The sequence below is a fragment of the Rhagoletis zephyria genome, unplaced genomic scaffold (assembly GCF_001687245.7).
Source record: "Rhagoletis zephyria isolate East Lansing unplaced genomic scaffold, Rhagoletis_zephyria_1.1 Rzeph_scaffold_01631, whole genome shotgun sequence".
In the NCBI taxonomy this organism is placed as follows: Eukaryota; Metazoa; Arthropoda; class Insecta; order Diptera; family Tephritidae; genus Rhagoletis; species Rhagoletis zephyria.
In genome coordinates, this window is record NW_016158715.1 from 15,138 (window position 1) to 35,530 (window position 20,393).

General features: G+C 35.5%; 1 protein-coding gene across 1 annotated transcript; it reads left to right on the forward strand.

The window, feature by feature from the left end:
• The first annotated feature begins 935 nt into the window (after nt 1–935).
• Nucleotides 936–19,685, forward strand: LOC108364678 (ATP-binding cassette sub-family A member 1-like). The gene is made up of 11 exons (XM_017618460.1): nt 936–1,246; nt 1,335–1,956; nt 2,012–2,155; nt 8,253–9,479; nt 11,965–12,881; nt 12,956–13,308; nt 15,487–15,822; nt 15,906–16,032; nt 16,109–16,303; nt 18,703–19,419; nt 19,502–19,685. Exons 1-11 carry the CDS (start codon nt 936–938, stop codon nt 19,683–19,685), a joined length of 5,133 nt encoding a protein of 1,710 aa, XP_017473949.1.
• Nucleotides 19,686–20,393: the final 708 nt, after the last annotated feature.

Genomic DNA, 20,393 nt, shown 5'->3' on the forward strand with positions numbered 1-20,393 from the left:
AATCCGTGGACCCCTGGGTGTCCACCTGTACCAATATGGGAATCACTGATCTATACTATTTATATAATAACTGGCAGACCCGGCGAATTGCTTTCATATATCTCCATACCATGTTCGACTACTCTACCATGAACATTTCCATAGATATGCAGTATGAAAAATTCGGTTTGTATGGGAAGTGCCACGCCCCCGGAACTTAGCGGCATGAAATATACTTTACATCCGATCCTCATTCCTACCATATATACACAAAAAATTTCATAAAGATGGGTCGAGCCGTTTAGGAGGAGTTCGACCACAAACACCGTGACACGAGATTTTTTAATATTGGATTTTTTTTTTTGGTAACAGGTAATCTCGCGAACGGCTGGTCCGATTTTCATAAAATTTTGTATATAAATAGCTTTCGGCAACCACCATGTTATAGACAAAAAAAAGAAATACTTTTTTCCGTAGGTAGAGCAGGCACCGATCTATTCGAAAAAGTCGTATTTATGGTCCAGTTTGCTTGAAACTTGGCTCGTGGGTAGCTGTTTACCGAAATTAACATATAGGATCCGTTTCCGTTTTCCGGTCAGTGGACAAGTGACCGATCTATTCGAAAGCATCTAATTTATGGTAGTAGGTAGTTTATTGCCTGGATTAACATATAGGATGTTACTCAGTAATCTTTTTGTCTCTTGGATCGAAGCTTATTATGTGTATGTACAAGCATTTATTTTACGTGCACCACAACTTTAAAGAAAGAAAACCAACTTTTCAGCACTGATAAATCTTTAGTAACTTACAAAACTGTAAAATTTTATTCGGAATCAGCGTGTCACTTTATTACAAAATTGTCAAAATATTTTCACAAATTTCATTCAGTTTGTAATCGCATAAATACATACTTATACATAAGTATGTGACTGAAAGGCCAAATTTCTGCTTTAAAAATGCTGTCCGATTCAGCGGTTAGCAGTGACCATTCCGACGAGCACTTGATGCCCGCGAGTTACCACTGGATACGCTTTAAATGGATGCTATTCAAGGATTCCTGCAAACATTGGAATAACATTCCCGTATTTTTGTTTGCTCTACTAATGCCTAGCATCTGCTGTTTGATTGTTGTTATTCTACGTTATCAGATACCAGGTCAACATATAACAGCGACGAATTTCCCGGTAACAAATATTAGATTCTCGTGGCTTAAGTTATTAATGCTCATAACCGAACGTCAACAAAAATTTGCCGAATACCATGGCGGGTAAGGTAACTTTATGCCCGCATGTCACAAATATATATGTATGTATAGTATACACAAACAGGTGTATTAATTTAAATTTTGCCCATAGTAATGCCCATAGCACTGAACAACAGACATATAACTCATTTACTCCACGAATAACTATTGCTTATGCGCCCAATTTCGAAGCTATAAGAAACATAATGCACCAGGTGTATTCTAATTTTTCGCTGAGAGGTAATGAGTACGTGATATTCTCAACTTGTGATGAACTTCGCGAGAAAATGTCAACAGATTATTATTTAGTCGGTGTTTGTTTCAATGCGGCCTATTTTCAAATTGAAACCGAATCCATTTACAAAGTGGGCATTTATCCAAATAGATTGGATTATAGTATCATATTGCCCAGCGAGTTGCGTAGCTACCAAAAACTTGGCGATACTTGGGATACAACAGATCTGTATGCGCAATTAGGTTCCTATGAGCATAGTCATGGATTTGAAAATTATATCAACGAAGGATTTATTATGATACAAAAAATGATCTCAGAAGCATATATTCATTTAATAACTAATTCAACAGTACCTGCCGGTAATATAATAAATTTACGTAGATTTCCCGTAGCAGAACACTACTATGATCCCCTTGCGGATGTGTTGGAAGTGCGCTTATCTTTGCTGCTGGTCGGAGCGTATACGCCTTTGATATTATATTTAGTTTGGGTGTGGAAAGTAATTTAAATATTTTTGTGAAAAAAATGTTTTAATTTTTCTAAAATACTTGCAGTTCTTAGTCCATGAACGTGAGGCCAAATTGGATAAGTTATTGGGAATTTTGGATGTGACTGCCTTGGAGCAGTTCTACAGTTGGTTCGTTTTTACCATGGCCGCAATGTCAGTCGGCACTATTATTTTCCTAATTATCTTAAAGGTATGTTGCAAGATTATATGATTTGGAAAACGATATTTTGACAATTTTTGATTAATTTATTTTCGTTTGTTTAATATTTTTTTTTTAAGTTTTATTAAAGTTCCGTTACTTATATAATACTTAAACCCCATATAAATCCACACATCAGACTTTATAGGTGAAATTTAAAAAATTTTCACAACAACAACCTTTTTATTCATGGGCGATTCCGCCGTCACGGGTGGGACATTTGAACAGATTAAATTGTTCTCGCTTGTTTAAATTTAAGTATAAAATACTGAATAATTCTACATTTTAATAAAGCTAAACCTAATTGACTATTATATGAGTTACTAGTGAACCCGTATGGCGTCAAAACGCCAACATTTAATTAAAATTTCTACACAGGTGAAACCCTATTCAAAAACTTCTAAACATATTCCTAATGATTAATCTAAACAATTTCTCAGTGATGAGAGAGAGGTCTTGCATGGTGTCGGTTTTCATTTCATCAAATTTCAAATCTCCCTGTAACTTCAAAAAATAAAACTTGTGCACATCTATGTAGAATCTCAATTCTTTAATTTGACTTCTAATTTTGGAAATTCGAAATAACGGTGCAGATGTGATGATCTTCAAAGAAAAAATAGATGGCAACTCTAATTAAAAATATTATCAGCCTATAGTTTTCTTAAAACTCTTTCGTTTGACACTACTATTTCGATATTTCATTTATGTATCTTTCGTATAAGTAAAAGAAATTCGACTTTTCAAACAGGTGGCAACCCCTTTAACGGTATTTTCAAACTAAAATCTTTCGCCTGGCATTGTTATACATATTTCAATTAACTGATGAATTAAATTGAATTTAATTTTTTTTAAGCACATGGCAACTCTCCTAAATACAGTTTAGAAATTAATCATTTTCAAATCCATTTCGATTGATACCCATCTTTTGACAATCCATTTAACTTATTAAATAATTTGAGCTTAATTTTTTCAACAAAAAAAAAACCAAATGTTCACCTTAAAGATTTCTTAACACTCGTTCTTTTGATAACCATATTTTAAAATTTCATGTAACTTATGTATATTTAAATGAAATACCACTTTAAAAACAGGCGGCAACCCTCTTAAATATTATTTTCGAGCTAAAATGTCCTGACATTGTCATAAATATTTCAAGTAATTGATGAATTAAGTGGAAATTCATTTTTTAAACACGTGGCAACCCTCCTAAATATAGTTCTTAAATAAAGGATTTTAAACCCATTTCCATTGATTACCATCGGTTAGTAATTCATTTCAGAGCACTTTGATTTGGCACCTCACTTTTGAAAACCGAACGAACGGTGTGGATCTGATGGCATTGATTATTAAATTATTTGAATGCAATTTTTTATCAATTCTGGCAATTCTTTTCGAAAAAGTAAAACCTTACTGTACATCTACAGACCAAGCGCTTTAATTTGACATCTTATTTTTGAAAATCAGGCGAACGGTACAGATCTTGCACAAAAAATCCCTTCGCGTATTATTTTGAACTTAATTTTTTTTTGCCGGTAAAAATAAATGTATAAAGGAAAAAAATATTTTTTGCCTAAAATATAAAATTTTTTTAAAACTGTTGATTATGTAGAAAAACGTTATATGAACAGATTAAAGGAATTGTAATTTTTAAATTTTTTAAATTTGTTTGAGCAAAATTTGACCAGTGGTTCTTGAGTTATGTCAAAAAAAGACCACCAAAGGTGACAATTTCCCCTATATGATAGTTATATATATATCTCGATTCCTAGACGTGACCCAGCGAAACACCGAGATACGTATAACTTCTTTTTTACCGATATAACTTTCCCCGGTAGTTTGAACCCTTCCCGATCACTGACCCTTACCATTTGTCTCACAGTGTTATGAGCTTAATAAACTAATAGTGAGAGTCAAAGTGTGAATTGTTGTTGTTGCATTGTAACAAAGAGAAAGGGATTAGTTTAGAGAAAGTCATTAAAGAAGAGATCAGTTAGTAATTGAGCAAATTAGGAAAGGTGAAGAAGAGGTGTGGGAAGATAAGTAGGAGAGGTAAAGAGAGAATGAGTAAAGAAGTGTGTGTTGTTGGTAGTGGGAGTGTGGGTATGTGACTATATGGAAAAAATCTGAGTTATTTCTTCTGTCACGGGTGGGACAAAATGAAGAACCTGCTTTTGAGAGCAGATATATTTTACGAAAAGTCTGCGAATTTATTTCACTTTTCTGTGTGAACTTGATGTCTTATAATAAAACAAAAAACCACGTGTGCAAATAAAGTAAAAACTGCAACAGAAATGATGGCTTTATTATCAAAAAAATCCGAAATTCCTCTGTCACAGGTGGGACAACATTTTTCACGGGTGGAACATGTACGAATTTTTATATGAAAAGGAGCTTTTAGTGTGGTTCATATTAAAGACTAGTTATTAAAAAATATAAGAAGCCAAGTAGGGGTTCAATTCACTCACGTTTTATCTTAGTACATATAGTGCCGTTTATATAGAAGAAAAAGCCTAGCACCGTTAGCCAAAATATCTCCTAGCGTCTTGAAATGTTCATTTTTTCCTACTTAAATTTAATACGCTATAAAACTTATTACCTTGAATATTTCTAAAAATTGTGAACAAAAAGTTTAAAATTTTTGGATGTAACTGTTAAAATTTGTTGAAATTTATAATTTTTGTACGAAGTTTGAAATAGAGCTCTCGATTTTGTTCGCACATTTTCAAACAGCCCGGCTATATGAGCAGCGAGTACTCGCACACTTGTTCAATGCTCATTACTCGAAAATTTTCGAGCATCGAGCTACTCGCATTGCTCGATACCCGGGTATCTAGAGTCCTAGTTTGAAATGTGGATTTAAGTGGTTCTGGTTATGTAATGTGCTAGACTTTTATAAAAAAAAACTATGACCATAAAATAAACAAAAGAAAAACCCAAAACTGGTCAAAATGTCACTTAACTTAATCAGCTGACCACAAGGGTTTATAGGTAATGGGCGAGTCCGTGCTTCCGCCCTTCTCCCCTGCGTCCACCTCAACAAACAAATAAAGCTTATCAGCCCTGTAAACTTACCTCTAGCAACTGTACCACCCGTAGCCGTCACGGCATTCTGATTAAANCCAAAACTGGTCAAAATGTCACTTAACTTAATCAGCTGACCACAAGGGTTTATAGGTAATGGGCGAGTCCGTGCTTCCGCCCTTCTCCCCTGCGTCCACCTCAACAAACAAATAAAGCTTATCAGCCCTGTAAACTTACCTCTAGCAACTGTACCACCCGTAGCCGTCACGGCATTCTGATTAAACGGCCTCCAAATAAAAACCGCATATTCGAGATGTGACCGAACAAATGACGAATACAGTAACTTGAATGTATAAGGATCCGAGAATTTTGAGGCATTGCGTCTTACAAAGCCTAGAACAGAATACGCCTTTGCAGTTACATAGCTAATGTGTTTATTGAAAGAAAATCGATCATCAAACACTACGCCAAGGTCTTTTATCTCATCTGGACGATTTAGATCATTAGCCGATATATGATAGCTGGTAAGCAGAGAATTGGAAATTTTAGAGTAGATACGTTAGTTGAAAACATTTACTAGTGTTCAAGGAAAGGCGTGACTTCAGACACCACAAATGAAGCTTATCAATTTCATCTTGGAGCCTAATAGCATCAGATGTGTTTTTAATTACAGAGAAAACTTTTAAATCGTCCGCATAAAGCAGAAATTTTGCAAAAGAAAAACAACTACTAATGTCATTGATGAAAAGTACAAAAAGAAGCTGACCTAAGACACTACCCTGTGGCACTTCAGAAGATGGAACGAACGGGCTAGAAGTAGCCCCGTCAATTGAGACAACACACCGTCTGTTAAACAAGTACGACGAAGTCCAGCCAACGCAGAAAAATAAAATGAAAGCCAATGCAAGCAAGCTTTTGAATTAATATACTATGTGACACTCTGTCAAACGCTTTTGAGAAGTCTGTATAAATACAGTCAACTTGAAAACCTAACGAAAAAGACTCGAAACAATATTCACCGAAAACAGCGAGGTTGGAGACAGTAGATCTACCAGCGACAAACCCATGCTGATATGGGGAGATAATAGATTTAACTGCGAAACTCAATTTGGCATTGACAGTGTGTTCAAAGATTTTCGAAATAGCGGAAAGCTTAGAAATAGGTCTATAATTACGCACGTCACTTCTGTTACCATTTTTAAAAACTGGCATTACCGTCGTAAGCTTCCAATCATCAATAAAAGTACCTGAAGATAATGACTTGTTAAAAATTAACTTCAAGGGATAAACTAATGCTGGACAATTTTTGATTAAAGTTGCAGATAGGCCACTTAGGGGTCTTAGAGGGTCTTAGTTTAATTATACCATTACTAGCACAAAAACAAAAGGTGATAGAACCTTTAACTGGGGCTTGAATTAAAGCTATAACTCTCGGCTACTATCCCTGCACCTTGACCTAATGGTCACTAAAAGTCATTTATTGAACAATATAAAAATACTGGAATAAATACTGTGCTATTGAAAAAAATAAATAAGTTTTGCCAAAATCAGTTTTTGGTGTTAAATAAATAACTATAATTTACCTTATGGTTAAGGTTCAGGGATGATATTTAAAGCGATTGTAGTCGAAAGTTCAAGCCTTAATTTCAGTCCAAGTGGAAGGCTCTATCCCCTTTTGTTTAATTGCGGTGGGTACTCAAACTTCGCACAAAATCAGGTTTTGCTGTTCAATGAATGACTATAAGTGGCCATCAGGTCAAGGTGTAGGGATGGTACTTTCAGGGATAGTAGTCGAGACTTCTAGCTATAATTTAAGCCTAATATTGCCAAAAAAACCCGACTTTTTGACGTTTTGACTTCGTTTTTTACAAAATCTGGAGCTGATGGATACCTTATGCTCATAGACTCGTAATCAGCACTGACAAATCAATCAAAAACAGCTGTAACATTTGCCGCAACAAATTTTTTCCCATTTTTGTCGCCATTCATTATAGATCATAAGAAGAAGCTTTCTTTACTAGGCTCATAATTTTATTTTTAATTGTAAGCTTTAGTAATAGATATGTAAATAAATAAATAAAATTCGATAATAAAATGCTTTACTTAGAAAGAACTATACATGTTAAAGCAATATTTAAACATAAAATGAATTTTAAAGTTAAAAGTTACTTAACAAAACGGCCCTACGTGTGTTTATATTTTCAATATTTTGTTTTTCGATGCCGTCCCTGTTAATTTGGAACAGTTTTTAACATTACATTGACTATTGATAGTACTATCGATGGTAGCGTTTGACACTATCGATCGATAGTATTGCTGGAAACTATGAACGAGTAATGATAGTTTTTTCCTGAAACATGGATAGTGCCACCATTGATAGTTTTACAACTCTAGTCTGTAGGACCCTACTAGAAACTGCTTGTTGGGCACCTTCCTTGCGAGAGTTTAGGCTTTACTGTGGATGTGATGTGCTGGTGACATCAGAAGGCATCCCACAGCTGTCCGGAGTGCTGTGTTGTGGCATGTATGCAGCTTTAGCCACTGTGTCCCAAATGTCCGCGGCCCACGAGCGCTGCATAGTTTACCACCGGCTGGCCAATTGCCGTGAATGTTGGCAACAACTTTTATTTTTCTTTGCCCCAAGTACCGCTGAATTGAGAAATTGAGAAATTTGCCTCGGCTCTCTATTTTGTTGGCAATTGAGGTTGTGGGTACCAAGAAAGAGAGTTGGAGAGCTTGGAGGATTTTCCGTTTCTTCACCGCTGTCGGGATTTTGTCTTGCCTGTTAATTGTGTATTATGTCCTGTCTGGATTGTTTATTGTCTGGATTTTTAAAAATTCTCTGGATTTTTTCTTGTCGGGTTCTATAAAGTTGGGATTATGGAGTGCTTTCAATTGGACTTTCAAAGCCAGCCGCCCAAATTTATATTAAAATAATATTTTTTTTTTTAAATCTTAAGCTCTATACCTCTTAAAATATACTTTACAATACATGTTTGTAAATAATACTTCTGTACATACGAACAGTTAATCTTCTTTATTTTATTTTATTTTATTTTTTTTTCAGATTCCATGGAACCATGGCTTTGGTGTCTTCAATAGATCTTCTTTTAGCTGCTTATTCGCCTTGCTTACTGCCTTCAATATAAATGCACTCAGCTTCTGTTTTATGATATCGAATTTCTTTCGGAGTCCCACATTAGCTGTTGCTGCAGCACCAATGTTTTGGGCCTTACTCTGTATACCATATGCTGCTCCAACCGAATCAAATTTTGTTTTTGTTTCCGTTTTCGGTAATTCCGCATTTGGGCAAGCCATGCACAACATATTTCAACTTGAACACTATAATGGCCTTAAATGGTCTAACTTATTCAAGCACGACGATTTGCCCGAGTATTACTACAGTGTTGGCACACTTGGTGTGATAATGTTTGGTTTAAGCATAATCCAAATATTAATTGGTATATTTGTACAGAAGATATTCAATAAATTAAACAGATTCTTCATCAAATCATTCAAACGAAGTAAGAGTGAAACCCGCGAAACCACGGAAAGCACGCGATATTCGAGAACCATTTTATTTGAGGTGCGAGCAACGCACAAGCCGGTATTAGTGGAACTGTCATCGATTACAGTGGAGCGAGGGAATAAAATAATTCTCAATGACATTGCGTTAACTCTCTATGAAGATGAAATCACTATATTGATGGGACATAATGGCAGTGGTAAAACCACGCTGCTACAGGTTATTGCTGGTTTCATACAACCCACTTCGGGTAAAGTTGTGCTCAAAGAGACCATTCGGGAAAATACTGTAGATAGCTCCCGCGATTTTATGGGCGTCTGTTTTACAGATTCCCTGCTATTTCAACAGCTAAATGTCAAACATCAGTTGACGCTTTTTGGTAGATTGAAAGGCTTAAACTCAAATGATATGAAAAAAGAAGTGAAAAGATATTTGGATGCGCTTGAATTGGACGAGGTTAAATATAAACGTACAGAATGGCTGACATGTGGCCAACGCAGCAAATTGGCTGTGGGTTGTGCACTTATTGGTGGTAGTAAAATTGTTGTATTGGATGATGTGACCTTGAAGTTGGATGTGCGTGACTATCAGCTTATCTGGAGATTGCTGGAGAAAGAGAAGTTTGGCCGTTGCATATTGGTAACGTCTAATTCAAGCTATGAACCCGAACTACATGCTGATAATGTGGTAATGTTGGCAAAAGGACGACTAAAGTGTGCCGGAACTCCACAGTTTCTAAAATCCATGTACTGCTTAGGTTTTCACTTGGTGAGTAGCAAAAAAAAAAATTGTTTTAACATTTTCTTTGATCTGGGAAGGGGGAACTAATTTGGCTAAAACCTATATTTGGGATAGAAGTGAAATAAAAATAAAAAAAAGCTCAGTTCTGAATATTGCGGAAAGTTATTTTCCGAAATGAAAAAAATTTTCATTTAGAAATCTGTTTGGTAAAGTCCATCGTCCTAAAAGAAAACAAAGCAATATTTTGTAAATTCGAGACAGCTGTGATGCACTCAAATTAATTGGGAGCAGCAACGATCAGAGAGAGCTTTTGCTCTGCTCGCGTTCATACCAAATCTAAAGAGAGCTTTAAAACTTCGCCCGCGGTATATTTTTTGGTCATAACTGTATTATCGCAGTGTTGGACAGGGCAAGCTAGAAAGCTTGTATTATGTATTAGCCGCAAATTTGTACAGAGCTTTTAAAATTTTGGCGCGCGTGCTTATGAAGTGACCAACTGTGATTTACAAAGCAATTATGGCATCTGTCTTTCAATCAGCAATGAGCAGAGAGAGCTTTCACTCTGCACGCGCCTATACAAAATGTATAGAAAGCTTAAGAGAGCTTTGCCCGCGGGAACGGAAGTGCCCATAACCGCTTTCAATTGACCACAGTCTTTCGAAAGCCTTTGTCACTTTGAAAATGTCAAATCTGGCAACTATCTTGAAAGCTTTTTCTGTATTTCGAACATATATGTAATACTCCTATATTGGCAGTAAGAGCTAGTAAGGTCCGAAAACACTACAGTACAGATACATATATCAATAAACACGTACGAAAGAAAAGGAACACACACACATTTATAAATAAACATGTACACAACACTATTTTTTTATTTAATTAATAAAAAAGAAAAAAATATAAAATAAGGTCCGAAAACTAAACAAAATATATTTAAGTAAGTTTCTTTTTAAAAAATAAAATTTAAAACTCAAAAGAAAATTAAATTCAAAAAGGGGGAAAAAAATCTGTTGCCCAGGGATTCAAACTTCAGATCTCTCGAATGAAAGGCAAGTGCTTCGCTAACTCAGCCAATGCGACCATAAGAGAATAAACATCTCCATTTGGAACATGCTCAACTGCTTTATGTCAAAAGAGCTTTTCGCCTTGAAAGTTGGCTAGGGAGCTTTTTTTGTATGACTGTCATGATGCAATAAACAAAATCTTTCAAAATATCTTGCCTGGAGTCCATGACTCGTCCCAGTTTTGGTTTAGTTCTGGACGAGAACAAAATGTAATGCCAAAAACGTTCCCACAAAAGAGCTAAACGGGAACTAAAGTATTGAGAGCAAAACAAAATGCGAACAGAACTCACGGAAACGTTCTCAAAATGAAAAGAATTAGAACGAAACTTTCAGGAACGTTCTAAAAAAGAACATAATGAGAACGAAACTTTCGGGAACGTTCGCAATGAGAACAAAATAAGAACGAATGTATCGAGAACGTTTTCAAGGAGGAACAAATAAGAACAAAAGTCTGAGGAAAGTTCTGCTAGAGAACAAAGCGAGAACAAAAGTTTTGAGAACTTTACGTTAAGAATGGGAGGGGCGTCTGCGTGTTGGAATGAAAAATCGTTTCAGTGAGAACCACGATTTTTAATTACTTCAACTTTCAGATCGTTTAAAATTAGAGTTAATTGTCTATTTATGGAACAATTTTTTTCTTTTTACGTGCAAGAGAAGCTCGTATCTAAAGTCTTTCGTTGACTTTTTTGCATAATTATCGTTCAGTTCTTGTTTGATTAATTTTAAAATTCAAACATATCAAATTAATGGAAAGCTACGAGAAAAAATTTGTTCTCGCTTTTTTTCTTCGCGAATAGTTCAAAGAAGATTTATTCCTGTTTCGTTCTCTTTCAAAAAGTTCTGGAGATTTAAGTTCCCAAATTATTCTTCATGAGAAAGTTCCTTAGACTTTTCTTTGCCAAAATGTTACGGAGACTTTTGCTCCCATTTTATTCTCTTAGAAATGTTTCCGACAGTATTATTCGTATCTTGTTCTCTTTGGGAACGTTCCGCACGATTTTGTTCTTATATAATTGCCATTGAAAACATGGTCGACAGTTTTTTCTCATGCAACTAACTATCTTAGACAGAATTGTCCTGTTAGAAGCGTTGGTGACCAAAACATATCCCGCGGGAGAAGCTATCAATGGATTTCAGGTAGATTGTGGTAAGAGTTAAAGCTCTGTCTGATCCTCACTGGTCAATTTATTTAAGTTTAAGGTTGATCAGCACTGATTTCGTTTTATCAGTTAGATATTAAAAATTATCCGCCTGCAATACACTTTTTGTTGAGAAGACAACTTGGATTCAAAGGGCAGCTAAATTTTGAAAGCTTTTTTGAGAAAACGGCCCTAAAAGTTCACTAGAATTTTTATTCATATTTGAGTTAAAATATTTTCTACTCTAAACAGCTTCCAACCTTTCTAAAAGAAAATATCTTTTAGTTTTTCTATCCTCTATATACTTAGATTATTTCTAAATCAGAACAATGTAATCCCGCAGAAGTAACAAAACTTTTGAGTAAGTTCATGCCAGATATTTCACCGACAAGTGATCTCGTGCAGGAATTAGTCTATCTTATCGAAACAAGTGACGTAGAGATAATTGAAAAAGCTTTTCGAGAATTAGAAGCAGCTAAGGAAAGGCTGGGCATCATAAGTATAGCCATCAATGAGACGCCTATAGAAGAACTATTTTGCAAGTTGGGTGCCGAACGACCAGCCTATGATGATCACAAACGCTATTTGAGAATATTTAATGGTCAAAGTATAACATCTGCTGACAGTGGCAGGGCTAGTCGTGCTGGCAGTCGCAGTGGCAGCGCCAGCGGCAGCTACAGTGCTAGCAGCGATGATGATCTACTCTTTATGACAACTCGAAGACGACAACATAAAATTAGTGCAATTCGAAGTATGAGCAATCAGTGGTATGCGATGTATTACAAGTTTTACATCTTCAATTTGGTATACAAATATTTCTTCCCCGCACTCTTTCTCATCCTATTCATTTGTATACTTATATTTGCGTATGCAATGAGACCTGATGAGAAATTATTGCCAAAATTAAGTGCTAATATCGCCGATTATGGTAACTCAATAACACTATTAAGTGTTCGAACGACTCCCACAACTAATATCGAAAACCTATTGGAAAAATATAAACAGTTTATATATTGGAAAAACAGTAATATAAAGACGATAGATATCAAGGGCGAAGCTATAAGTGATAATATGTTGAATCTACAGCGTCAAAATCAATATAATAATTTAAACTTAAAAGTGATACTTGGTCTAACTATACAAAAACATTTTACCGCTTGGTATAATGGATATCTACCTCACGTCGCACCGCTCTCTTTGAATATTCTACATAATGCGCTATTGCGGTAAATTGAGTGGATTTTTCATATATTTTTTTTTTACCCATAAAACTATTTAATTATAAAACTATTGTCTACAGTTACTACTTAAATACAACCGACGCTAAAATACTCGTTACTCTCGAACTGCTGCCTAAACAAATTGGCATTATTGCCTCCGAAATAAAGACAGAAGCAATAATTATTGGCAGCAAGTGGGCTATACTTTTGGCAGTTATCCTATGCTACTTGGTATCCATAAAGGTTATTGTTTTTGTCAACGAACAATCAACGGGATTCGTGAGTCTGCTGCGGAGGGCTGGCTTGAATGGCTTCAATTTTTGGATAACTAGTTTTCTCTTCGATATGGTCAAAATTTGTATTGTGATGGTATTATATCTCTTGGCTGCGTGGTGGCTATTACCGCCACAACATACATCAGGATTTGTTTTGCGTAAGTAAACTATGGTAAATTAAATTTGTATACTTATTATGGTAATTCACTCTCTGAAATCGTGTTTTTTCGAATATCGAATAAATCGCAGTTTGGCTATCAAATGAGCCAGGTTCATACAGAATGTCGCCAATGAATTACGAACTGCACTCAGATGTTTTTTTCTTTTCAAGCTGATCCGAGTTTTTGAATTTTAAATAATTTTTGTATAAATAAACTAGCTTGTCCTCACTCGCATCGCTGAATGTACGAAATTTTTGCATTTTTTTCAATAACATTTCAAATATTTAAATTCAGCCAAAAGCAGGAGATTTTAACTTTTTGTTAATCCTCTTTCGTCTGACACCCGTTTTGGGATGTAATATTTCAATTACCTAATACCCCTAATTTAAGTGGAAGTTCAGTTTTTGAACAGGTGGTAGCACTCCTTTGTGTAGTTTAGAAATTATACCCTTATTGTAGATATTCATTTACCTTTAAACAGGTGACAACCTTCTTCAAAATACTTTCCCAACTACATCCTACTTTCCTACTACTCTTTCATCTGACACCCGTATTTTATACATATTTTTGTTACCTAATAATAATAATAGATTGGCGCTGACACGTAAAATTGTAGATCAATCCTCCTTGTGTGGCAACATCAAAGCGAACGCCACAAATCGGAGGAGAAGCTCGGCCAAACACTAACACATGTGTAAGCGCCAATCTATTATTATTATTATTATTATTCTTTGCGAATATATATATATATAAACTTCTTCATGTACATATGTATGTATATAATAATTTCAGAATGAATTTCGAGTGTGCCACTAAAAATTTTAAAATTGGAATTTTTCTTTCACAAATTATCATCCATCTTATAATCAATGTAATTTTTTTTCATTTGGTCGCACACTAGCTTTATTACTCTAGATTGGTGCGTTCTGGCATGAATAAGTATCTAAAACTTTTAAAATAAAAAAATCGTAAGTTTTCAAAAATTACAAAACAGCTGCGCAAGATATTCTGCATGCTGATTTTTTTTTTTGAATTTGATAGCAGTTTTGAAACTTCACAGATATGCTGTATTTGTTGAACTTTCATTGCCTCTAATATGAACATTCTATTTAAAAACTTCCCAAAGTTGTTCAAAAAAACAATTATGACTTTTTCGTGTGAAAAAAAAAACAAATGTTAATTAAGTGACACTAAAAAACAACTCGTGAGATTTCAATTAACCCTTTAAAGACCAAGGGAAATATGGTTCCCTAAGAATTTCTCGGCTCATAAAAATATTAGTTTTTGAGGAAATATGAATTAAAGAAAACAAAAAATGTTTTAAAACATTTTCGATTAAAGAAACATTAGCAACGTTAAGGAAAAAAATTCCATAAAAAAATACTTTTTAAAACGAAATTTAAGGAAAAAAATATTTTTTTGTGAAACTTTTTTTCTGAGAATTATCCTTTTATAAGGATATTTTGGAAAACATTTATTAAGAAAAAAAGTATTTTCACCAAAAGCAGAAATAATTATAAAAAAAAAAAAATTGGGAAAATTTTTAAAGAAACATTAACAAACATTAAGAAAAAAAATTCCATATAAAATACTTTTTAAAATGAATTTTGAGGAAAAAAATATTTTTTTCTTAAACTTTTCTTCTGAGAATTATCTTTTTGTAAGAATATTTGTTTTGGAAAACATTCGTCAAGAAAAAAAGTATTTTCACCAAATTTTTATGGAAATTGAATTGTTTTCCTTATTTAAAAAAAAAAATTTTAGAAAATAAATTCCTAATAGAAAGTATTTTTTTTTTTGAGTAAAATTAAGTGCTTAGAAATTTTGAGGAAATTGAGTTGTAAGAAATAACTTTTCCTTATTTGTTCTTTAAAAAATTTGTTTAAAATCAAATAAAACGATTAATCAAATTTTGATTTTTTAAACAGATGACAACCCTCTTCAAAAAATACTTTTTTTTGATGAGTTCTCTTAAAGTCCATTACCGTTTGTCGCATGTTTAACTATATTTGATCAATCCCATTAATTGAATGTAATGTAACTTTTTCTACAGGTGGCAACTCTCTTTAAGAATTAAAATAAATATCACACTTTCTTCTTTTAAACGACTATAGTTTAAAGAATTATTGCTTCACAATAATAAAACTGTTAATACTGCATATTAATATCTTACAGGCTGGGTCGCTTCTTTAATTCTACTCGCGGGTGCGGCTTTAATTTCCACTAATTATTTCCTCAGCCAATTTTTTACGAGCAATTATCGAGCCTATTTAGTAATTACGTCACTGCAATCGCTCGGTGTAGCCTGTTTTATAATATTTCCGAATGTATTGAAGGACTTGTCTTCGACTGCAACATTGCCACTGCGTATCTTTCCGCTGTATTCATTTTGTAATGGAGTTTACAACGTATACAAATATAATGAAAAATTAAATTTCTGCAATAACAATATAGTAATAACAACCTTATGTATTGCCATGGAGGAATGTAAACATATAATCGGGAATTGTGGTGAGAGACAAAAAGAAGCAATGAAAAGAAGTAGAGCCTTGAAATAAGTATATGAATATTAGTATTTTGGTTTTTACATTTAGAGAACAAAAAACTACAAGTAGAAGAAGATGCCAAGTACCTTTATGTAATCACTGCGCTCAATTGGCTTGGAATTATGATTTATGAATGCAGACACTTCTTCACGCATGTAGTTCCCTTCGACAATTCGTGAGTACTAACTGCTGCTTCTACTAGGCGCCTGAAAAAAAATAAAACTATTTTTTTTTGCAATTTATTTATAAAGTGAGCGAGCTTTAGATGAGCATAAGCGACGACATGCAAGCGAACCTACTGAAGTGGACAGTGTTACTGCGGAAGCGATAAAAGTACAAGCAATGGAGCCACGAATGCGCAACTACTATACAGTTATTTGCGAGAAATTGGGTCTAATACAAAAGGGAACAATTTTGGTGGACAGACTAACATTCACTATACAACCGTAAGTAGCAACAGTAAGCAGTAAAAGGAGTAAGCATCTGTGTCGTTTTGCTAAAGCACTTGTTTCGTTCACCGCCCGTGCGTTCCTTTTGAAAGAAAAATTATTTTTAAAAGCCGCTCAAAAATAATTTACTACAATTTACATTTGCTGCGCATCTGAAAAACCTAATTCCAAATTTTTTTTACGCACCTAAATAGCTCGGAGCTTCGTACTTGGTGTGAGGGCGATATAGCCCACTTTGAGATGAACCCGGATAACACAAAACAGTTTTTATGANTTTGGAAGACAACATTTCCGAAGAAATTCGGGCTATTCCGGCCGAAATGCTCGAAAAAGTTGCCCAAAATTGGACTTTCCGAATGGACCACCTAAGACGCAGCCGCGGTCAACATTTAAATGAAATTATCTTCAAAAAGTAAATGTCATGGACCAATCTAACGTTTCAAATAAAGAACCGATGAGATTTTGCAAATTTTATGCGTTTTTTTTAAAAAAAAAGGTATCAAGCTCTTAAAAAATCACCCGTTATAAGGACGAGGGGTCAGGGTAATAGCCATGTACCTGGACAATGACACGCCAGTCCCCAACGACAGCGGTCGCACAAATGGTGGCACGCTGGGAAGGGGTTTTGGTCCTGGGAGGTGCTGCGAACGCACATAACAGCACCTGGATAAATGGGAACATCAATGAACGAGGTGATTTACTTTTTGAATCCAAACTTAGAACAACTGTAGTCATAAATAAGTAGTAGAGCCTACCTTTATAAGCAGAAGCAGGAAAGAGGTCCTGGAGGGTGCTTGGTGAGCACTCCTTCTCTGACTATCGCTACGTACAATTTCTCTTAAACTTAAAAAACGCCGACTGGCATAAGTATAGGAAGACGTCGAGGGTTGGTTTCAACCCAAAGTCAGGAAGAACATCCTACACTAACCCGAAAGACTTTAGGGCTATTAGTCTAGTCTATGCCTCCAGCTCAAGATAATGGAGTAACTGATTGAATACCTCTTCAGGGAATCATTTGCAAACAAACGTATGGCATCTCTGTAAGCCTATGTGAAAGGAAGTTCCGCCGAAGCAGCGCTACACGAAATCGTTTCTACTAGGCAGAGTTGCAGGGGAACCGCGAGGGGTGGGGTTGTGTCTCCTCTTGTGTGGGTTTAGAAATTCACGATTTGTAGCAGGTCCTGGAAGGGGAGAGCTCTAAGGTCATTGCGTACGCTGACGGCCTTGCGGTGGTGCGAAAGATCTCGACAAACTCTGTGTAATATCATGCAGGACAGACTAAAGTTAATTGAAAGATGGACCAAAAAGAGACCCTAGGGTGTTAACCCAGTCAAAACTAAGCTGGTTCTCTTTACAAGAAAGTACAAAATACTTTCACTGCATCTCCCTGCCATAGGCACCACGACGCTGAAGCTAGGGGAATCTGCGAAATATCTAGGCACGAAATGTACAAGAACGCGTTGTTAGCCCTCTACAGCTGTAAAGTTCCAAATGGCCGTAGATGGAAGCTGTCTCAAAGCATAATGCACTGGCTTTACACAGTGGTTGTTAGGACTATTCTGCTGTACTGGATATTGGTATGGTGGCCAAGTTTCCTCGAGAAATCCACATCTGAAGCATTTCAAAACGTGCAAATAGACATTGGAAATTGTCCGGCTGGGGAAACACTCAGGATGGCCACACTGTAATCGGGAACGGATTACTGTGTACCAAGTTTAAATTTCACAATGAGGTATAAAATGTCCATTCCAGATAGCATATTTTGGTCTGCAGAGGATACTGATGAAAGGGGATCACTCCACTTCTACACCGATGATTCTAAACTAGAGGGAAAGGTAGGAGAGGGGTCTTTTCACCCCAAATGAGGCTGGAAAAATTATTTCGCCCACCCGAGACTGTTGCAGCGTCTTTAAAGCTGAGGTCGCTGCCATACAAGGGGAATTGAACACTTACGTACAGGAGAATCAATACATAACTACGTCTTCGTCAAGACAGGTCACATCCGTCTTTCGCAATCCCGGTAGTATTTAGGCATGCCGCCCGCTACCTGTAAGCTCATTGGAAGAGATTTGTCCCTTAAACAAGAAAGGAATAGGTGAGATAGGACCACAAATTGCAACAATACAAAGTTTATGTGGTCCAAAAAGAATGAGACGCGGTAGAACATTCTTCTTCCATGGACATGTCGCCATTGGAAGGCACGCGGAGAGGCTAGGGGTTCACCACAACGACGTTATGCAGAAGCTCAAAAAATGAAGAATAGCCGGAAATCTTGAAAACCTTACGGCACCTGCTTTGAGAATGCTCCTCACTTTGGATAAGAAATCCATTTAAATACTTAAAAGTTACGCCTTAAAAACTAATTGCATAATACTAATATTTTACTTTATTTTCAGTGGTGAAACATTTGGCATTATCGGCACTAATTGCAAATGTACAGATGCTCTACTAAATCTTCTAGCTGGCGAGCAACGTCCCAGTTTTGGACGTAGTTATGTCAACACTGTTTCTATGGTCGACGAACGCCGAAAGGCACTCGCACATATCGGCTATATTCCAACCATCAATTGTGTTATGCCAGACATGACATGCTATCAAATTTTGAAAATGTTCTGTATTTTGTATGCATATCCGTACAAGGAAATCGATGATATTTGTGAAAATTTATCCGAACATTTTGGTTTCTATTCACACTATAATGTGCGTTTGGATCATTGCAGCATGGGTATACGAGAAAGGATTTCCAATTCGATTGCGATTTTAATGAAGCCCGCCTTTTTGTGCATCGGCAGTTATAGCTGGTGCTTGGATCCACATGGCAGGCGGCAACTCTATCGATTGTTGAATGAGTTGTGCAAGCAGGGTACAGCTGTTACGATGACGTCTGTTGTAAATTGTTTTACTGAAATTCTCTGCACAAAAATAGTTGTCATGCAGCATGGGCAGATTTTGCATATTGGCAAACCGAGTGAAATAGCGTCCGCTATAGCCCATGGTTATTTTGTTACGATGCGCATGAGAAAAGTTGTACAAACTCCGCATGGCTTATCATCTAAAGTTTATTTTCGTTTAACTTCCTTTATGGAAAAGAATTTTCCTAGTTCCATTTTGGTGTAAGTCAGTGCTTGAGATAACAATGCGGTGTCTGTATGTATGTATGTATGTGCAAGATTATAATAATAATTTTTTTTTCAGGGAAGAGGGCACATTAATGCAATTCTTTATACCACACTATAGCACTACACTGGCAACTCTTTATAAAATCATACGCTTAAACTCTTTCCAGTTGAATATTGAGAGTGTGTCGATTGCATCAATCAACATGAATTACGTATTCGGACTAATAACCGAAAGAGCAAAGAGATCTATTATGACATAATTATTCGTATTTATTTATTCGTTAGAATTTTCATATACTACAATATTTCTATGTGCTAACTATTAACTAAAAATAATTTGTATTTGCATTTGAGTTGAATCAATTGTTTGTTTTTTCTTGTTTTACTTTAATGAATGTTATATCCCAACAAACACTGGCAAGAAATGTTCAAAAGTTTTAGAATATGTTATCTCTCAATTTGATTTTCAGCAGTTTTTATCATTTTAAAGTAAACATTTTCTCAAAATTTTTTTAAAGACTGCTTATCAAATTAAGAACGTTTGGAGAAATATTTGAGAATGAATACTTTTGCATTTCGTTCCGCATTGCAGTCTATCGGTAGTCTGCTATACCAGTCGCAAAACGGCTTGTCGTGCACGCAGTTGCTGTCATTCGCTATTTGTCTGTTGGTTCCTCGTTCAGGTAAATTGAATTGCATTTCAATTATTGATCTGAATGATTTTTTTTTTTTTAATAACATATATGATTTTGTGACTGATTGTTTTGTAACTCATCTGCCGACATCGTCTACTGACTTGCCATTAAAATTTAAAAACGAAAGAACGAAATAGTCTGCTGCTTTAATAGTGACCTTCAATTTGCCTGCTTAACCCTACAATGGTCACGTGGTCTACGATCGCAGCTACGAGCGCTGCTATGTTTGCTCCAGCCGCAGCAAATAATGTCGGCCGTTTTCATATCTGCCCT

What these genes read in the sequence shown, in the direction of transcription:
- LOC108364678 (XM_017618460.1), top strand. Translation starts at nt 936, where the DNA reads ATGCTGTCCGATTCAGCGGTTAGCAGTGACCATTCCGACGAGCACTTG. An exon ending in TTTGCCGAATACCATGGCGG is followed by an intron (nt 1,247 to 1,334) that starts GTAAGGTAACTT and finishes TTTTGCCCATAG; the next exon opens with TAATGCCCATAGCACTGAAC. An exon ending in TACATCAGGATTTGTTTTGC is followed by an intron (nt 13,309 to 15,486) that starts GTAAGTAAACTA and finishes AATATCTTACAG; the next exon opens with GCTGGGTCGCTTCTTTAATT.